Source organism: Saccopteryx leptura, chromosome 3 (assembly GCF_036850995.1).
Source record: "Saccopteryx leptura isolate mSacLep1 chromosome 3, mSacLep1_pri_phased_curated, whole genome shotgun sequence".
NCBI classification, from domain to species: Eukaryota; Metazoa; Chordata; class Mammalia; order Chiroptera; family Emballonuridae; genus Saccopteryx; species Saccopteryx leptura.
In genome coordinates, this window is record NC_089505.1 from 153,213,277 (window position 1) to 153,231,673 (window position 18,397).

Here is an 18,397-nt window from a genome sequence, read left to right on the forward strand (position 1 = left end):
ATAAGATCTGAAAAAATAAATTACATAGAATAAAACATAGGGACTAAACTCATGGGCCTTGACAATAGAGAAAAATGTTTGAATTTGACTCTGAAGACAAGGAAAGTAAAGGCAAAAATAAATGAATGAGACTATATTAAACTATAAAGCTTCTGTACAGCAAAAGAAACTGACAACAAAACAGATAGGCAGCCAACAAAATGAGAGATGGTATTTGCAAACAACAGCGCCAATAAGGAGCAACAAGCAAGCATATAATCCAATTAAAAAAGGGGAGAGGACCTGAACAGACACTTATTTCAAGAAGACATACAAATAGCCAACAGATATGTGAAAAGATGCTCATCTTCACTAGCTATTAGAGAAATGCAAATCAAACCCACAATGAGAAGTATTTCATATCTGCTACATTGGCTATTATCAACAAGACAGGTAATAACAAGTGTTGGAAAGGCTGTGGAAAGAAAAGGAATTCTCATTCACTGCTAGTGGGAATGCAAATTGGTACAACCATTATGGAATAAAGTATGGTGGTTCCTCAAAAAATTAATAATAGAACTACCATATGACCTAGCAATCGCTCTACTGTGTATCTTCCCCAAAAGCTCAAACACATTGGTATGTGAAGACACATGCACCCTCATGTTCATCACAGCATTATTCACAGTGGCCAAGACATGGAAACAGCCAAATTGTTCTTTGTTAGAAGCATTGGATAAAGAAGATGTAGTACATATATACACTGGAATATTATTTAGCCATAAGAAATGATGACATTGCCATTTATGATAACATGAATGGACCTTGAGAACATTATACTGAGTGAAATAAGTATATCAGGAAAAGCTAAGTATTATATAATTTTACACGTAGGTGGGATATAAAACTGAGACTCATGGACATAGATAAAAGTGAAGTGGTTATCAGGAGTGATAGAATCAATCGGAGTCCGAAAGACCAGTGTAACAGGCTTTAATGAGAGGAAACCTGCTGGGCTGTCTCCTAAGGGAGAGCAGCAGCGGCTATAGTCTTCAGGCCACTTTTTAAGGGTAAGGATAGGGAAGTAAGAAGGATAGTAGGCATTTTCTGATTGGCTGTCGCTATCTCTGGTTGCAGGAGTGCTTTTCACCAATTATGGATTTTGGTGCATTTTCAATTGTCAGCAGTTTCAACCATCCATGACTTCATTGGAATTGTGACATCGGACATTCCTTTGTGGTTGGTCACCTGCCGCAAGCCCTGAAATGAAACTTTTGCTGGCAGGGTTAAAGAAATGAAACCTAAGAAGGAGGAAGGGAATGTGGGGGACAGAGGTAGGTGGAAGAGAGTAAGAGGGATAAATTATATGGTAATGAAAAATGATTTGACTTTAGGTGATGGGTATACAACATAATCCACAGTTCAAATGCTATAGAAATGTTTATCTGAAACCTATATACCTTATTGATCAATGTCACCCTGTTAAATTTAATGGCACTTGGTTGCTGCTTTGAGTTTCACTTTCCTTCTTCTAAAACAGGAAGTTAGGGATCTCAGCAGAACCTTCTGTCTCTGAAGTGTGGCTGCTACATAAACAGGGCAGAACAGCTAATACTCCATTATTTAAGCCTGATCCAACTGTTAAAAAGAGGTAAGTGACTTCCAACCATCTAATGTTTCTGATCTGTGTGTGAGGAAAATGGCCTTTCTATTTTTTGAAAAAAGTTTTTTTTTATTTTTTGAGAAAAGAGTTTCAGAATTAAATTGCTGCTAATGATCATACTTATGACTTTCATATGCTCTGTTTTTTAATGAAAATTTTAAACAAAAGGAACTATAGAGAATAAATTAACTATGGTATAATCTCTATATAGTTGCATCAAATTTTTGTTTTGTCTCATTGCTTCAGTTTGATGTATTTTCTTCTGACTAATTTTTCCTTCAAGTATGTATAACCTGCTGTTAAATGTATCCTGTAATTTTCACATTTCAGATATATAGATTTTAAAGTACAGAATTGCTTTTTTGTCTTTTCAATTTTTTCCATTTTGCCATCAACCAATCAAGCTTATCTTTTAATTATTTGAACAAACTAAGCATAGTTATTTAAAAATCTATGTGGGTAACTCCAATATCAGTATGGGTTTGTTTTTGTTTGCTATTTTTTTCTTGGTTTTCTACCATGTTGTTTTGTTTGTTCCCCTGTGTTTATGATCAATGTGAGGCATTGAATATTAAAAAAAATTGCAGAAATAATTTGAAGTTAAGAAAGTGTTCTCTTCATTTAGACAAGTTTTATTTTGCATGCATTACGCATCTAGAAGCACAAACAATTCTCATTTATCATAACCTTATCACGTTGAGATTACTAGAAGATGAAATTAAATCTAATTCCAGTCTATCCACCTTTATTTCTTCCCTGTGCCTCTTCACAATCCTAACCCACAGTCTGGATGGCAGCTTCTTGTGTCATATTTCCTTAACCCTATGAGTCTAGCAAACACTTTGGTTAATTTCTCATGATCTCAGGTACCTCCTCTAAAGTTAATAGTTGAACCTTAGGGAAATATGCTCCCAAATGCCAAACTTACCTGTCTGTATTCACTTCTTCTCCAAATCTTAGGCAATAAAATAATTTTTAATTGTTCTGTTAGCTCTCCAATGCTTTCAAATCTATATATTTTACAGTTTGTTCTGCATTTCTAATTTTTCTCATGAAAAGAATTGGCATGATGGCTAATAGTTTATTCTGCTACTCTGTTAACACTTCATATTTCAGTTTCTTTATTTGTGAGCTCTTTTCAGCACAAATTCCTCATTTTTATCTACTAGTTCATGGGTTGGTAAACTAAGGCTTACGTGTCAGCCATCTGTTTTTGTCAAGAAAGTTTTTTTGGAACACTGTCATGCCTATTTTGTTTACATATCCTCTGTGACAGCTTTTGCATTACACTGGCAAACCTGAGTAACTGTGGCAACAACCATGGCCACAAAATCTGAAAAGTTACAATTCATTATTAAGAAAAATTTTGCTGATCCTAATTCTAATTTATTAATTTTCTATGTTCTTTATGCAGTCTGTAGTTAATTTTGTCTACTGATTGAAAATTGTAATTATATTTTTATTTCTAAATTATCTATTTTTAATATCTACCTTTTATTGCTCATTTCTATTGCCTTATAATTCAACTAACATGTTTTAATTAGGTCAGAGGAAAAATTAGCTACTGAAACTAGAAGCAGAAATTGTACTTTAAATCACTATGCTGTACATTCCACTTAATCTATTACTATTTTTTCCATTAGATACAGAACAATGGCAGTGACAACCAGATTGACATGGAATGAGGAAAAGAGTCTGCAAAAGCTGCTTGGAAATGTTTCCCTGACTCTTCTTTTTAAGTCCCATGTCCATGACTGTTGCACTGAAGATATGGTGAATAGGTGCTGTCGGCAGGGGTCCACACTAACAGTGGTTTACTTGCCCAATCATATTGTTGGGGCCTTTATATGTGGTCAATATCCTGAAATGTGTGAAGATTCTGGAAATCAAACTTCTTCCTTGTATTTTTCAATTAAAAATAATAAAACTGCAATAACTGAATTTTTAAATGCAGCACCAAAAATTACTTCTGAAAAATTGATATTTTATTCCTCTTCTCATGAGGAACTTTTTTCCTTAACACCAGAAGATTTCACAGTTTATATACATACATTATTAAGAAATAAATTGCAATTAAATTGTCCTGAACGCTCAGAATGTTTGGAATATGAAGTTTTTCGAGTTGAAGGTATGTTAAATGAGATGGTCCTATATTCTCTTCCTAGTCCTTGTGTTTCGCAGGTCAAAATTAATCTATAAGGAAAAATGAGAAAAGCAAACAAATTTCATGCTATCAAATTTTTCTTTCATAAACTCTAAAATGAAACCTGGGAGATTGGAAAGTACAGGCCTCTTTGAGCAAAGTAAATTGAGAAGTGTAAGTAGAAAGATGGAGATGGAGATGAGAGATGGGAGGGAGAGAGAGAGAGAGTCCTTACTATCAGAGCAGGTCTATTTTGACACATGATCTCTTTTTCTGGTTAGTCCTAAAGCTTCCAAGCATTGTTATTTGAGAGTTTCCAGACTGAAGTAATGTATTGGGGAGGTAATTTTTCCACTTCTTTTTGTTGTGCTACCAACCCTAACTCCTAACTGAACAGCTCATCTCTGGGTAATGCAAGCACACTCAATGCCTTATTTAGGAGGTAGACCTTGGCCACTTTTAAAAGGGAACTAAAGAAGTTTGAAAAATTGTAATGCTGTGTTTATTTTCTATAGGAATAGAGGATGGAGGCTACATAAACAGGATAGCAGGAGCCATACAGTAAGTTAGGTTTTGGGCTATTTCTCATTTCATTTAGACCATTATATAAATTGTACTGACAATAAAATAGTAATATAAAAATCACTTGGAGTGATAAAGATGAATTACAATATTACTGTCATAGTATGTTCAAAGCTGTTTAGAATAGCAGCAGCCAAACAAAAATACGACCAGCTGTGAAACTTTAAAAATCCACTCAATGACAATTTGATTTCAGGTTTTATTTTGGACCTGTTCTATTCAAAGTTTTCCAGATAAATGACTATTTTAAGTAATGCCTCTGAATCATTTCCTCATAAATAAAATTTATGAAAAACTTTAGTAAATTTTAAAACTAAAGCCTCCTTTCCCAAATTTATAGGTAAATATCTGCACTACATATATTTTGTTTTTATTTCTTCTTAATATAGTATTATTACTGAAAATAGTAATTCATTTTCAGTGTTGTTGACATTTCTTATTACTGTACATTTATGTGGTCTAAGGCAAGTAGTTTGATTTGGTTTCTGGTTAATATTTAACTCTAGTTAGATATACACGAATGTATTTCCTCCAAGCACAAAGTACATTACCTTAGACCACTAAAATCATATAATAAAAGATGCTAACATAAAAATAATAACTAACAAAACACATACTTTTTTGTGTGACAGAGGCAGAGAGAGACAGAGAGAGGGACAGCCAGGAAGGGAATAAGATGAGAAGCATCAATTCTTTGTTGCGGCTCCTTAGTTCATTGATTGCTTTCTCATATGTGCTTTGGCCGGGGGGATACAGCAGACTGAGTGAGCTCTTGCTCAAACCAGTGACCCCGGGCTCAAGCTGCTGACCTTGGAGCCTCGAACCTGGGTCCTCCACATCCCAGTCTGACACTCTATCCACTGTGCCACCACCTGGTCAGGCACAAGACATATTTTTAAAAATAGAGTCAAGAAGTTCCAGAATAATTGTGCTGTTATTTATGGAGGTTCAGGTGTTGTGTTTAACTACTGCATTTTAACAGGCACAGGAAAAGACTCCTAGAAGACCTCAGAGCTTACAGACCCTATGGAGACTTGACTTCGGAAGTTCGTATTCTCTTGCTGGGTCCAGTTGGGTCTGGAAAGTCCAGTTTTTTCAATTCAGTGAAGTCTGTTTTCCATGGCCGCATGACTTGTCAAGCTGCGGTGGGGTCTGATACCACCAGGATCACTGAACTGGTAAAGTATTTCAGGATTTCCTGAGGATTTTTATAAATTACAATTATTAGGTTAGGTAATTTTTTTGGCCGTTTTCTCTCAGACCAGTAAGCTCTTGTTAATCTACAAACAATTAAATGCTAAATCAAATGTAAAACGGGAGTAAAAGTTACATGAAAATATCTTCCATGCAGCTACATTATACAGCAAGGCTTTCTATTTTTATGGATGCAAAAAGTGGTTAAATGAAGGATTAATTTTGGCACTTGTAAAAAACAGCAACAAAATTTAAAAACTTTGTGGTAATCTTCAGTCATTATATTTAATGTGTCCTTTTATTCATGTCCCACATGGCTTTGTCTGGACTAAAATGATTTTCTCTTTTTGTAAAAATAAATAATGAGAACTATGCAATACAATAATTTTCCATTATATAAGACCATTTTACAAGAAATGATAATGAACAACAAAACAACAATTCACTTTGGTGGGTCAGCCTTCAAAAGGTAAGTCTGTAATGTTCTTGCAAACACTTATCTTATTTGTAAACAAATATGTTTAAGCAAATAAATACTAATACCATTTAAAACTGTTACTCTAAAGATCTACAAATTGTGTAATATTTATCTAGAAACTTCCATTTTATGCTTGTCAAAATGTTATCTTACACTCAAACAGAAAATAATAAAAAGAATATACAATTTTATAATCAAGCTGTGTTTATCTATAGTTACTACAACCTAATATTGCTGTCTTCTGATTGGGAATATGCTGTACTTGTCAGTGCAAAAGTTAGCATAACATAGTAATGGCTCGTTTTAGTCATGTCATATTCAATAACTGAAAGCATTGTTTTGGATTTTTAAGTGTCACATCTTGTTTTTTGAAGTAACCCATATTCTTTGATGGGAGTGGCTTTATTTTGATACATCAGGGTAGCCACAGAAACCCAGGCAATATACTGCAACAGTGATTCAATACATTAAGCATTTGATTGAAATGTTTCTGTTTGCTAAATATTATGTTAGCAATAGAGACCTAAATACAAATAGTACTTAGTCCCTTTGTTAAGGGATCTTAGAAACTAATGTGTGTAATAAACAAGTATCATTCAATGTAACAGATGCTATAATAGAGGTACTAATTAGGACAGAATTTCGCTCTCTCCCTTTTGTGTTGAAAACTCCAAAGGCATTGCTTTCAGATAAGATATAGAGCTTGAACTCCACGTGAAATGCAGATACTATATAAACTGAAGGAATACAAGAGAATATTTGTGAAGGAAACAATATTTTATTGTTCAGAAACCTTTCTACCCCACCCCCTGGCTTAATTAATTGTTTATTGATTGATCTTTATTTATTTAATTAATTGTGTTTACATAGATTCTAGTGTCACCCCAAATGCATCCCCTCTCCCTCTTATTCCCTTCAACATCTCTCTTTCTTAAGAGAGACAGAGAGAGGAAGGGAGAAAGAGAGCAGAGGGGAGGGAAACATTTATTTGTTCTTCCACTCAGTCCTGCATTCATTAATTGCTTATCAAGTGTGCCCTGACTGGAGATCGAACCTGCAACCTTGTCATTTTGGAATGACACCCTAACTGACTGACCTAACTGGCCAGGGCCCAGAGACCTTTCTCTTTGAAGAATTGAAGTTCCCAATAAAAATCAAAGAAATAAATTAATGGTCAATGAAACTATGAATGTATATGCTAATCTTAAAATTAAGTAATTGTACTTAAGTCTGTAACTCACGCTTTGAGTATTTCTTTTAAAGTTGAGGCACTTAAGTCTCACTTACTTGGATCAAAATTTCCAATGAGATCACTCTCAGGCATTTAAAAGTACAGTGGGAGCTCTTGACTTTCTTACAGTTTGCAATAGGTCATAGAAAGGTTCTAACCTTCCTGGTGTAAAAGGAGAGGATTATGGTTAAAAGTTGCGGTTAAAGTGTTGTCTGGTGTCTCTGAAAGACAGTTCCCACATTTTTTTAGTAATTCTTCTAAAATTTTCCATAGTTGTGTTTATGTTAGAAGTGTATTTGACCAAAAAATAAAAATTTTCTGAGTGCGACTGAAAAATTTTGGCGGGGTGGATTAGGTTGAATGTGTTTATCTAGGAAACGTTTATTAAAATAATGTTCCTCAAAAGGAAGTTTGTGAACCCTTGAGGGTTTTTGAGACCCATTTATTGGATCTGTGAGCTTAAATTTTTTTTTATAATACTAAGATGCATTTTCTAATGCGTTAACATTTGAACTGGCCATACAGACTTAGTTTTATCAATTGGCATCTTAACAAAAATCAAGTAATGACATCGATACTACTGGTACCCACTGTATTTTTTCTTACTATTGAGCTTGCAGTAAAAAAAGTAAAGTGTTTTATATATGAATAAGGTTATCCTTGAGAAATCACTAACAATTATTGATTTTATTTAAACACAACTTTTAAGTGGACATAACCTTAATATCTTAATATTCTGTGTAATGAAATGAAAAGTATATATAAAATGCTTCTAATGCATATCAAAGTATGGTTGTCATTGGGCAAAGGCATGAGTGTGATTGAATTGTGACCTGAACTTTCTTATGTAACATAAATTTTTAATTGAAAAAACAAATGACAGACTTGCTTATTCATATCACATATTTAGTAAATGTTTTTATTGAAAATGCAAAAAGCAAACCTATTACTCCAAGGAAAACCAATAGTACTTGCTACCAATGATAATATTTTGACTGTCAACAAAAACCTAAGAACTTTAAGAAACATGTATCGACCACTCTGAGGTTGTAGCTTTCCCACAGATAGTTATTTGATGAGACTATTGGTGGTAACAACTGCTATGATGTTTTAATATTGTGCAATAAAATTTGCCAATATTTGGAAAATCTAGATAAGTAAGTGAACTGATATTTTAAATCACCAGTGCATCAGGTTACAGATCATGTGTGGATAAAAGATATATTCAAAACATAAGATAGATTAGTGAATTTCAGCTAACAGAGTATAAATATGTTACAGGATACATATTGCAGTTGAGAAATTATCACTTGTTGAGCTTTGATGTATATTAATGAGGAATATCCAAAATTCTCTAAAATGGTTATGTTTAATATTTTTTTCTTTTTCAAATCAAGGAAATAAATTAATGGTCAATGAAACTATGAATATACATACTGATCTTAAAATTAAGTAAATGTACTTAAGTATGTAACTCTGTTGTTTTGAGTATTTCCTTTCTTTTCTTTCTTTTTCTACTATATATATGTGTGTAAAGTCAGATTTTCTTTATATATGTCAATTAAAACAACAAATCACAACAAATTAAATGCAGAAACAGACACTAGAATCTGGCTATCTTCTCTTAATCTAGACATTGAAGAGACTGGCAAAAAATAAAACAATCTTACTCTTTTTATAATATTTTTGAAAGCTATTTTAATTTTTTTCATAGAGATCTTATGTAAATTAACATATAATAGATTCATGATTGCATTTTAAAATGATTTAAGAAATACTTATAATTAAGTTTTCATTTTTATGTTAAATATTAATAAAAATAACTCATATAAAATATCTGTGGAATCTTCATTAATTTTTAAGAGTTTAAGATGATTCTGAGACCAAAATATTTGAGGACAACAATGTTAAATATAAACTAGTCTCTGGTTTTCCTGTTGTGATGTCTTGAATGCTATTTTAAGAAGGTAATTTTTACATATGATTTTTTTTTCTTTCAGTATAGGATATATTCTATTAAAGATGGAAAAGATGGAGAATCTCTGCCATTTAAGTTGTGTGACTCTATGGGGCTGGATGAAAAAGAGGGAGCAGGATTGTGTATGGATGACATACCTCACATCTTAAAAGGCTGCACGCCAGACAGATACCGCGTAAGAACCCTTTAATCTCAAAAGTATTTCAAATAATTTTTATTATACTTTCTGTTGAATTTTCACTCCATAAGGCAGTTTCTACTATTATAAGGTGATTTCAACACTAACCAATACTATTGTATTTTAAACAAGTATTCATATAAGTAGAGTAACTATATTTCCGTAGTATTAAGAAATATAGACAAAAGGCAAGATTCTACTACCAGTAAAAAGTCAGAAGAAGATCATATTTATATCACTCTTTGCTATGATGTACAACTATAGGAAAGAAGTTTAATCTCACAGTTTTTTTCCATCACTTACGCAACACATTGGAATGATTAACCTTTTTTTTTTTTTTTGGTTGAAGAGTGATGTTATACTATGAATACTTAGTCTTCATTATTTAATACTACTTAAATACTGTACATAACTCCAAAGGTTGACTCTGCCACTGATTAGATGTGTATCCATAAGCAGGTCATATACTTGTCACTGTGTCTTTTTCATGTATAAAATGTATTGTAGGTAATAATAATGCCCATCACATAGGGTGGCTGGAAAGATAAATGAAATGATATACTTTTAATTCTCAAAAAGTTAACCATCATCAACTTTCTTTTAGATATTGGGTGTGATACCATTTTTGTGACACATACTATGTTAGTTACTAGAAACACATAGTTGAATAAGAACATGGCTCTTATCTTCATTGAGCTCACAATTTAAGAAGACAGAAGGACACAAGGAGCAGAAACAAATAAAAAAGAGAAAAATTATGAGCCTACTAACATCATTCTTCACAGCAGAAAAAAATGAATCAATTCCATCCAACATTGAAACATATAGTTAAAAAATAATAAATCAGTCTTTTGTAATCTATGTTTTGTAATCTATTTTCCTAATTTTAGAAAGATTATTGTCTTTTGGTAAGGAAATATAAAATTGAACTTGCAATTTGGTATTTTTTTCAATTTTACTTTTGTTTTTTTTCCCCCTGTAAAATGAAAAGAAATTATAGTATTTTAGTTTAAATGGGATATTCATTATATTTTCTCTCTCCTTTTCTCTCTACTCATTAGTTCATGTAAGTATGAAAAAGTCTTAGACAGGAGTCTTAAATGATGTGTAACATTGTTAATGGTAGTTCTTTTTTTTTTTTCCTGGTGATTGAGATTTGAAATACATTTTTAAAAATATACTACACTTTCCTAAAATATTTCCATTTCAGGTAGTAAATTATGGATAATTATAATTTTTTTTTTTACCAAACTAATAAAGTGGTATTTTTATAAAGAAGATATAATGGCTTTATGCTTATAGTGGAGATGTAATAGAGAAGGGGCACCACTAATAAATCGAGAAGGAGGAATTGGCAGAGGGAAAGATTTTGTTGGACGTTAGTGGTGGTCACATTTGAAGCATGAATTTTGTCTTAAAAAGTTCATCAGAGACTCTTTTTTTTGTTTTTTCTTTTTGTTTGTTTTGTTTTTTTTTGAAGTTGGAAACGGGGAGGCAGTCAGACAGACTCCCGCATGCGCCCGACCAGGATCCACCCGGCATGCCCACCAGGGGGCGATGTTCTGCTCTGGGGTATTGCTCTGTTGCAACCAGAGCCATTCTAGCACCTGAGGTGGAGGCCATGGAACCATCCTCAGCGCCCTGGCCAACCTTGCTCTAATAGAGCCTTGGCTGCAGGAGGGTAAGAGAGAGACAGAGAGGAAGGAGGGGGGAGGGGTGGAGAAGCAGATGGGTGCTTTTCCTGTGTGCCCTGGCTGGGAATCGAACCCAGGACTCCTGCACGCCAGGCCAACGCTCTACCACTGAGCCAACCGGTCAGGGCCTAAAAATTTTTTTTAAAGATTTTATTTATTCAGTATAGAGAGGGAAGAGAGAGAGAGAGAAGGGGGGAGGAGCAGGAAGCATCAACTCCCATATGTGTCTTGACCAGGCACGCCCAGGGTTTTGAACCGGCAACCTCAGCATTTCCAGGTTGACGCTTTATCTACTGCACCACCACAGGTCAGAAATCAGAGACTCTTTAAATCAGGGGTTGGAAACCTTTTTGGCTGAGAGAGCTATGAACACCACATATTTTAAAATGTAATTTTGTGAGAGCCATACAACGACCTGTGTACATTATGTATTATCCAATAAAAATTTGGTGTTGTCCCGGAGGACAGCTGTGATTGGCTCCAGCCACCCGCAACCATGAACATGAGCAGTAGGAAATGAATGGATTGTAATACATGAGAATGTTTTATATTTTTAACGTTATTTTTTTTTATTAAAGATTTGTCTGTGAGCCAGATGCAGCCATCAAAAGAGCCACATCTGGCTCACGAGCCATAGGTTCCCGACCCTTGCTTTTAATGTTACCTTATGTTTCTCTAACAGTTTAGTCCCCAGCAACCAATCACATCAGAACATCCTACCTTCATCATGTCTCCATCACTGAAGGACAGGATTCACTGTGTGGCTTATGTCTTCAGTAGTGACTCTATCAGTAGTCTCTCCTCTGAAATGGTGGAAAAGTTCAAACTAATTCAAAAAGAAGTATTAAACTGTGGTGAGTCTCATTTTACATAACAAAAATATTTGACTTTGAAATAATTATAGATTCATAGGAAGTTGCAAAGGGGGCACAAAGAGGTGCCATGTACTCTTTATTCACAGGCTAAGCCCTGGTTTGGTTGGTGGGAACAGCAGGCCAAAAATGTCCACAGTCATGACCGAAGGAAAGGTCCGAAATCCTACTATTCAGTCCTCAAAGACAAAAATGGCCATAATGCTTTTGTCATGTTATTTTCCTGTGCCTTGATAGAGGAGTCATCTCTCTTTTTTATGTGACTAGAGCAGGATGATCAACACCAGGAATTTGACAGTTTTAATTTGTGTGTGTAGCTCTATGCCATTTTAGCATGTGTAGATTCATTTGACCATTATAATCTAAATGCAGAATTATTCAACCATCACAAGAATTTGATTTATGGCTCTCTCTAATCCTCTACTATTATTAATTCTTTTTTTTTAATTTTTATTTTTTTTACAGGGACAGAGAGAGAGAGTCAGATAGAGGGAAAGATAGGGACAGACAGACAGGAGAGAGATGAGAAGCATCAATCATCAGTTTTTCATTGTGACACCGTAGTTGTTCATTGATTGCTTTCTCATATGTGCCATGACCGCAGGCCTTCAGCAGACTGAGGAACCCCCACTTGAACCAATGACCTTGGGTCCATGCTAGTGAGCTTTTGCTTAAGCCAGATGAGCCCATGCTCAAGCTGGCTATCCCGGGGTCTCGAACCTGGGTCCTTCCGCATCCCAGTCTGACGCTCTATCCACTGCGCCACCACCTGGTCAGGCTAGTCTTAATTCTTGACAACCATTAATTTCTTCTCTCCATAATTTTTTCATTTGAGAATGTTATATAAATAGAATTATGCAGTATGGCACTTTTTGGCACTTTTTTGCACTCAGTCTCAGATCCTTTGAGGTGCATAGAACTTTTTGCATATATCTATTGTTCATTACTTTTTATTGTTTAGTAGAATACCTTGGTATAGAAAAATCATGGTTTATTTAAGCATTCTCTTCAAAGGACATTTTGATTGCTTATAGTGTTTGGCTATTGCAATTAAGCAATAAATGGGTTTTTGTAGTTATTCTTTATCAAAATGAGGAAGTTCCTTATTCTTAATACCCTGAGGTTTTGTTGGGTTTTTTTAAAATCAAGAATGGGTGTTGAAGTTTTGTCAATAGTTTTTCTTCATAGGTTGACATAATCATCAATTTTTTTCATTATTATCCAGTTTAATACATTTATTTCCCTTAAGACTTTCTCTTTACTCATGAATTATTTAGATTATATTATATTAGTCAATTATATTGTTTAGCTTTCAAGTGCTTAGAATTATTCCTGTTATTCTGTTACGGACTTCGATATTGATTTTATTGTGGTCAAGGGACAGATTCTGATTTAAATTGTTTAAAAGTTTTTGAAGTTTGATTTATGGCTCAGGATATAGTATATCTTGATAAATGTTCTATAAGTGCTTAAAATTAATGTGTATGCTAATGATTTTTGGCATGTTCTGCAAATGTCAGGTTAGATATTTTTTCTTTTTTTCTTTTTCTTGTCTGACAAGTAATTCTTGATTACTTTGTGGATATTTTGGGTTCTACAGTATGAGAGTCTGAATCTTATTTAAATCTTGGCTTTTAGCAGACCTCTTCTGATATTTTGCTGGTAGGGGTGAAAGTACAGTTTCCTCACTAGGTTTTGTTTAACACCTTTGAGAGAGAAGAACTTTTTCTTATTGATCCTATGTGGCTTATGCTTATACCACATGGGACAAGAGTCTTGTCAAGGTTGGATGAATAAATGGTGGTTAAAGTTTCAGTTTCTCATTGGCTTTCTCTGACACTGGTACAGAAAGAAAGGAACACCTTATTACTGTGGTTTAGGTGGAAGTCTAGGTAAGGATTCACATGTAGCCTCCATTGACATCATTAAGGGGACCACACACTGCAGATATAAAGGTCCTTGCTTCTTTCTTGCTTGTTGTTTTGTTACTACCATGGCAGGAGGTAGAGGTTGAAGAAGGAAAGAGATATTTCCATGGATGAGACTGAAGTTATTTTTGTAGTGCTTGGCTGAGATAATGTAACTGTTATCTGAAAGTCTTGCTAGGTTATACCTTTTCTCCTGCTTTGGTTGGAAAGAATACATTTCCTTTCCTTTTCCTTCTCTTCCCTTCTCTTCCTTTCTTTTCCCTTCCTTTCCCTTCCCTTCTCCTCTCTTCCATTCCTTTCTTTTCCTTTCCCTTCTTTTCTCTTCCCTTCCCTTCCTTTTCCTTTAGTTTGTCATTTCTTTACCAACTCTAATTGGCATTTCCTTGTCGCAGGCTTCTCCAGAAGCTAATATAGGATGCATTAAGGTAGAAAGAAAACCTAGAGACCTCACCATCACATTTTTCCTTGGATCCCAAAGGTCCCTAGCCAGTTTGTCTTTTCTCCATTTTTCAATTTTTGTATTTGATTTATATATAATATTTACTGTTTTAACTTTACTTACGGGGAAGTATAGTATGTCTTCTCCATTTGGTTCAGAACTGGATGGAATTCTCTCATTGAACTTCCAAAAAAATTTAGTGTAAAACTTCTTTGGGCATTTATACTTCAGAGCCTCATTGTTTAGTATATCAATAGAAAACTCACATATTTAGAACCTGACAAAATATCTATGCAGTTTAATGTACAGAGCATGGTCTTAGTGGCTAAATAAATCTAGATTTTCTTTTTAGCAGTCATAACTTTTGATCTTTGGAAAATTAACTCAAATACACTGAATTTTAGTCTCCTCTTTTGTACAATGAGAACAGTAAGTTCTGCATCTAAAGATTGTAATAGACATTAGATATACTCAATGCAAGTATATAAGCATTTAACAGATCTAAAATTATGGTGGTTTTTGAATAAGGGTTATAGAAGTGGTTTGATTAGAAATGTGGTTTTTATGGATCTACGGCTGCATACCATGGTGGTGGCAATGCATAATGCATGTAACTGTGCTGACTTAGAGTTTCTAAGAAGATAATGCATTAATTTGGAAAGAGAAGAATTTCATAGTAACAGATTTGGAAAAGACATTATATATGTCAGTTGAGTCTTGCCTTCTATCAGAGACCAGGTTTTAATTGCCCAGTTACTAGTTATTCCTCAGGGAATGAATGAAGAGAAGAAAGTAAAGCTCATCACTTAGTAATAGAAATCACAAACACAATATTTCTGTAAGGAAGAAATTCTAAAAGCTCTGTTAAAGGAGTCTCAGAGGCATCCTAGAAATCTTAATTTACAATACATTTTTTTCCTGAGGCATTATTATTTATTATTTATTTATTTATTATTATTTTTTGATGAGTCAGTTAAAGCTTTATTTAATATCAAAGGAGCAATGGCATGGCTTTGTGAGGAAACAGAAATCAAATACCCAAATTCAACCAAATGTGCAAGAAAACTATTGCTACCATTTCTTTTTTTTTTTTTTTAATGGGGCAACATCAATAAATCAGGATACATATATTCAAAGATAACAAGACTAGGTTACCTTGTTGTTCAATTATGTTGCATCACTCAAAGTCAGATTGTCCTCTGTCACCTTCTATCTAGTTTTCTTTGTGCCCCTCCCCCTCCCCTTTTCCCTTTCCCTTTCCCTCCTCCCCCCCCATAACCACCACACTCTTATCAATGTCTCTTAGTTTCACTTTTATGTCCCACCTATGTATGGAATAATGCAGTTCCTGGGTTTTTTTGATTTACTTATTTTACTTTGTATCATGTTATCAATATCCCACCATTTTGCTGTAAATGATCCGATGTCATCATTTCTTATGGCTGAGTAGTATTCCATAGTGTATATGTGCCACATTTTCTTTATCCAGTCATCTATTGATGGGCTTTTTGGTTGTTTCTATGTCCTGGCCACTGTGAACAATGCTGCAATGAACATGGGGCTGCATGTGTCTTTATGTATCAATGTTTCTGAGTTTTGGGGGTATATACCCAGTAGAGGGATTGCTGGGTCATAAGGTAGTTCTATTTTCAGTTTTTTGAGGAACCACCATACTTTCTTCCATAATGGTTGTACTACTTTACATTCCCACCAACAGTGGATGAGGGTTCCTTTTTCTCCACAGCCTCTCCAACATTTGCTATTACCTGTCATGTTAATAATAGCTAATCTAACAGGTGTGAGGTGGTAGAGGCATTATTATTTATAATATGTGTTACTAAAGCAGAATTTTGTTTAGGTTAAGATCTGACTGAGATTTACTCATCTCTTTGTTGTCAGGGAGAAGGCAAGATGTCCTTAGAACTGTGGAAACAGTGTATTTGCTTTTACAAATGTACACACACAACCTTTCTCACCTTTTCTCTTTCTCAGGGTTCCTTTTAGTTCTTAAGATTTAGCATCCTATCTCCTGCTCCACAATCACTTTAAATGTATGCTTTGGATTGAGTAGTAGATGATTACAACATAATGTGAATTTAGTTGCATTTAGAAATAATCTCTTATGTTGGAAAAAAATGGCAATTTCTTCTAATAACCGAACTTCAGGTCCCATATTGGGATGTATGGGAGATATTTTATTCTCCAAATTCTAAAATCATCCAATAGAGAACTCATATTGTACATATTTAATCACCTTGTTGACACATTGCTGATTATGATATAAAATAAACAATTTATCTACTTGATATAGGTGTACCACAGGTAGCCTTGCTTACTAAAGTGAAAAATTACCATGAAGTTCTTCAAGATAACTTTTTAAACATGAAACAATCTATGACTTCTAAAATCGAGGTAAAGAACACTGTAACCAGCTATTATTATAAGAGTGTTATACTGTGTGTGTGTGTGTGCGTGCATGCTTATAATACATATTTACAGATAAACAAAAAAATGACTCAATTGCCTGGTTAAATCAAGGTTAGCCTCATTTTAAAACTATAACTATCTGAATTATAATTATATTCTACAGAGAATTGCTTTTTTGCTTTCTTTTTTGAATTGTATTTAAATTCAGTCAAATTTTAGATATGACTTATCTTTATTAAATTCATTTTTCCACAGGTAATAAAGGTCCAAAAAATGCTTAACATTCCTATTTTTAACATTATGATGGTTGAAAATTATGCTTCAGAGTGGGAGCTGGACCCTTTAAAGGATGTTCTGATCCTCTCTGTGCTAAAGCAGATGTTAAGAGCTATAGATGACTTCTTAGAGGATTTGCCTGTTGAGAAAACAGGTAATCTGGCCTCTTTATGCTCCTCTCTTTAAACACTGTTTCTTTCTGAGAAACCCCAAGCTATACCACAGTTGTATGGCTGGTGTCCATCTGTCCACCGTAGTCCTAATAGTTATGTAAGGGTATATGCTTTGTTTCTACTCTTTTTTGTTTTGTTTTCAGATAAAGTTGTGGGAATGTCCCAACTCCACATGGTTGATTAGTTGCCTTGAATCTGACAGTTGGCCCAAACCTGGATTGGAATACCTTACTCAGAGTTGATCTCTGCTCACATTCTTCTTGAGACTCTGTTTTCGTCATGCTTCACCTTCAATCCTGACAGCACCTAAGTAATGGTTCATCCTAGGATAAGTCTTACCTCAAACTCAAAGGCCAACTCTGAGCAGCGGTGAGCCAAGATATCCCTATTGCAAACCACCCTTCATATCTCTGCACCATTTACACTTTAATTTCTGTGACACCTTCTTAAGCCTCTCCAACAAAATTAAGTATTGCTTTGTCTACTCATCTATAAAACTTTATTTACAATCTATGTGAATAGAAATCATATTGAATAGTAATTATACAATGATTGCATAGATATTGCTTCCTCAAATAGACTGTGAATTCTTTAAGAAGCCAGGTTTGCATTTTACTTATCTTTGTACTCACAAAATTTAACACTGTGCCTGGCAGGAAGCAAACATACCCATCATTATGCATCCCTTCCAACTTCCTCAGAGTAGTAACATGTACTTAAAATTTTCTCCTTATAAAAAGGAAGACTAAGAAAAAGTGAAATGCTAGAGAGAATAAATTAAAATAAATAAGAGACAATGTATCACTTATTGTTGAATGAAAATATAAATTTAGGTTAATTGAAAAGAGCAAATACTTCTTAAGGACATAAATTTTTTTTGTGTGTGAAAAAAATAAATTTTCTTCCTCTTATGAAGCCATCCCTGATTCTTAGTGATTGAATTCCAAACCATTCTAACCATGTCTCCAAAGTAAAGTATCAAAGTAAAATTAATAGAGCAAGTCAATAAGAGGTTTGTCTTATACAAATGCTCCCAAATGATTCTACCATCCCATGGGCAGCTGTAGAAGTTAAGACTATATATAAAGAAAAAAATAATTTAAGGAGATATGTTTCAGGTTTTACCCCATTCTTCACTCTTTTCTCAAAATTTCTTAGATTT

At 34.1% G+C, this 18,397-nt stretch overlaps 1 protein-coding gene across 2 annotated transcripts; it reads left to right on the forward strand.

Annotated features, from left to right (window-relative positions):
* The first annotated feature begins 1,275 nt into the window (after positions 1 to 1,275).
* Positions 1,276 to 18,146, forward strand: IFI44L (interferon induced protein 44 like). Of its 2 annotated transcripts, XM_066376634.1 has the most exons (10): positions 1,276 to 1,313; positions 1,520 to 1,630; positions 3,286 to 3,770; positions 4,301 to 4,346; positions 5,350 to 5,545; positions 9,271 to 9,423; positions 11,803 to 11,974; positions 16,671 to 16,771; positions 17,042 to 17,216; positions 17,379 to 18,146. In XM_066376634.1, the coding sequence occupies exons 3-10, from the start codon at positions 3,296 to 3,298 to the stop codon at positions 17,417 to 17,419; spliced, it is 1,359 nt and encodes a 452-aa protein (XP_066232731.1). In that variant the 5' UTR covers positions 1,276 to 1,313; positions 1,520 to 1,630; positions 3,286 to 3,295; the 3' UTR covers positions 17,420 to 18,146. The 2 variants fall into 2 exon arrangements, with proteins under 2 accessions (XP_066232731.1, XP_066232732.1); XM_066376635.1 differs by lacking the exon at positions 1,276 to 1,313 and having other exon boundaries at positions 1,508 to 1,630.
* Positions 18,147 to 18,397: the final 251 nt, after the last annotated feature.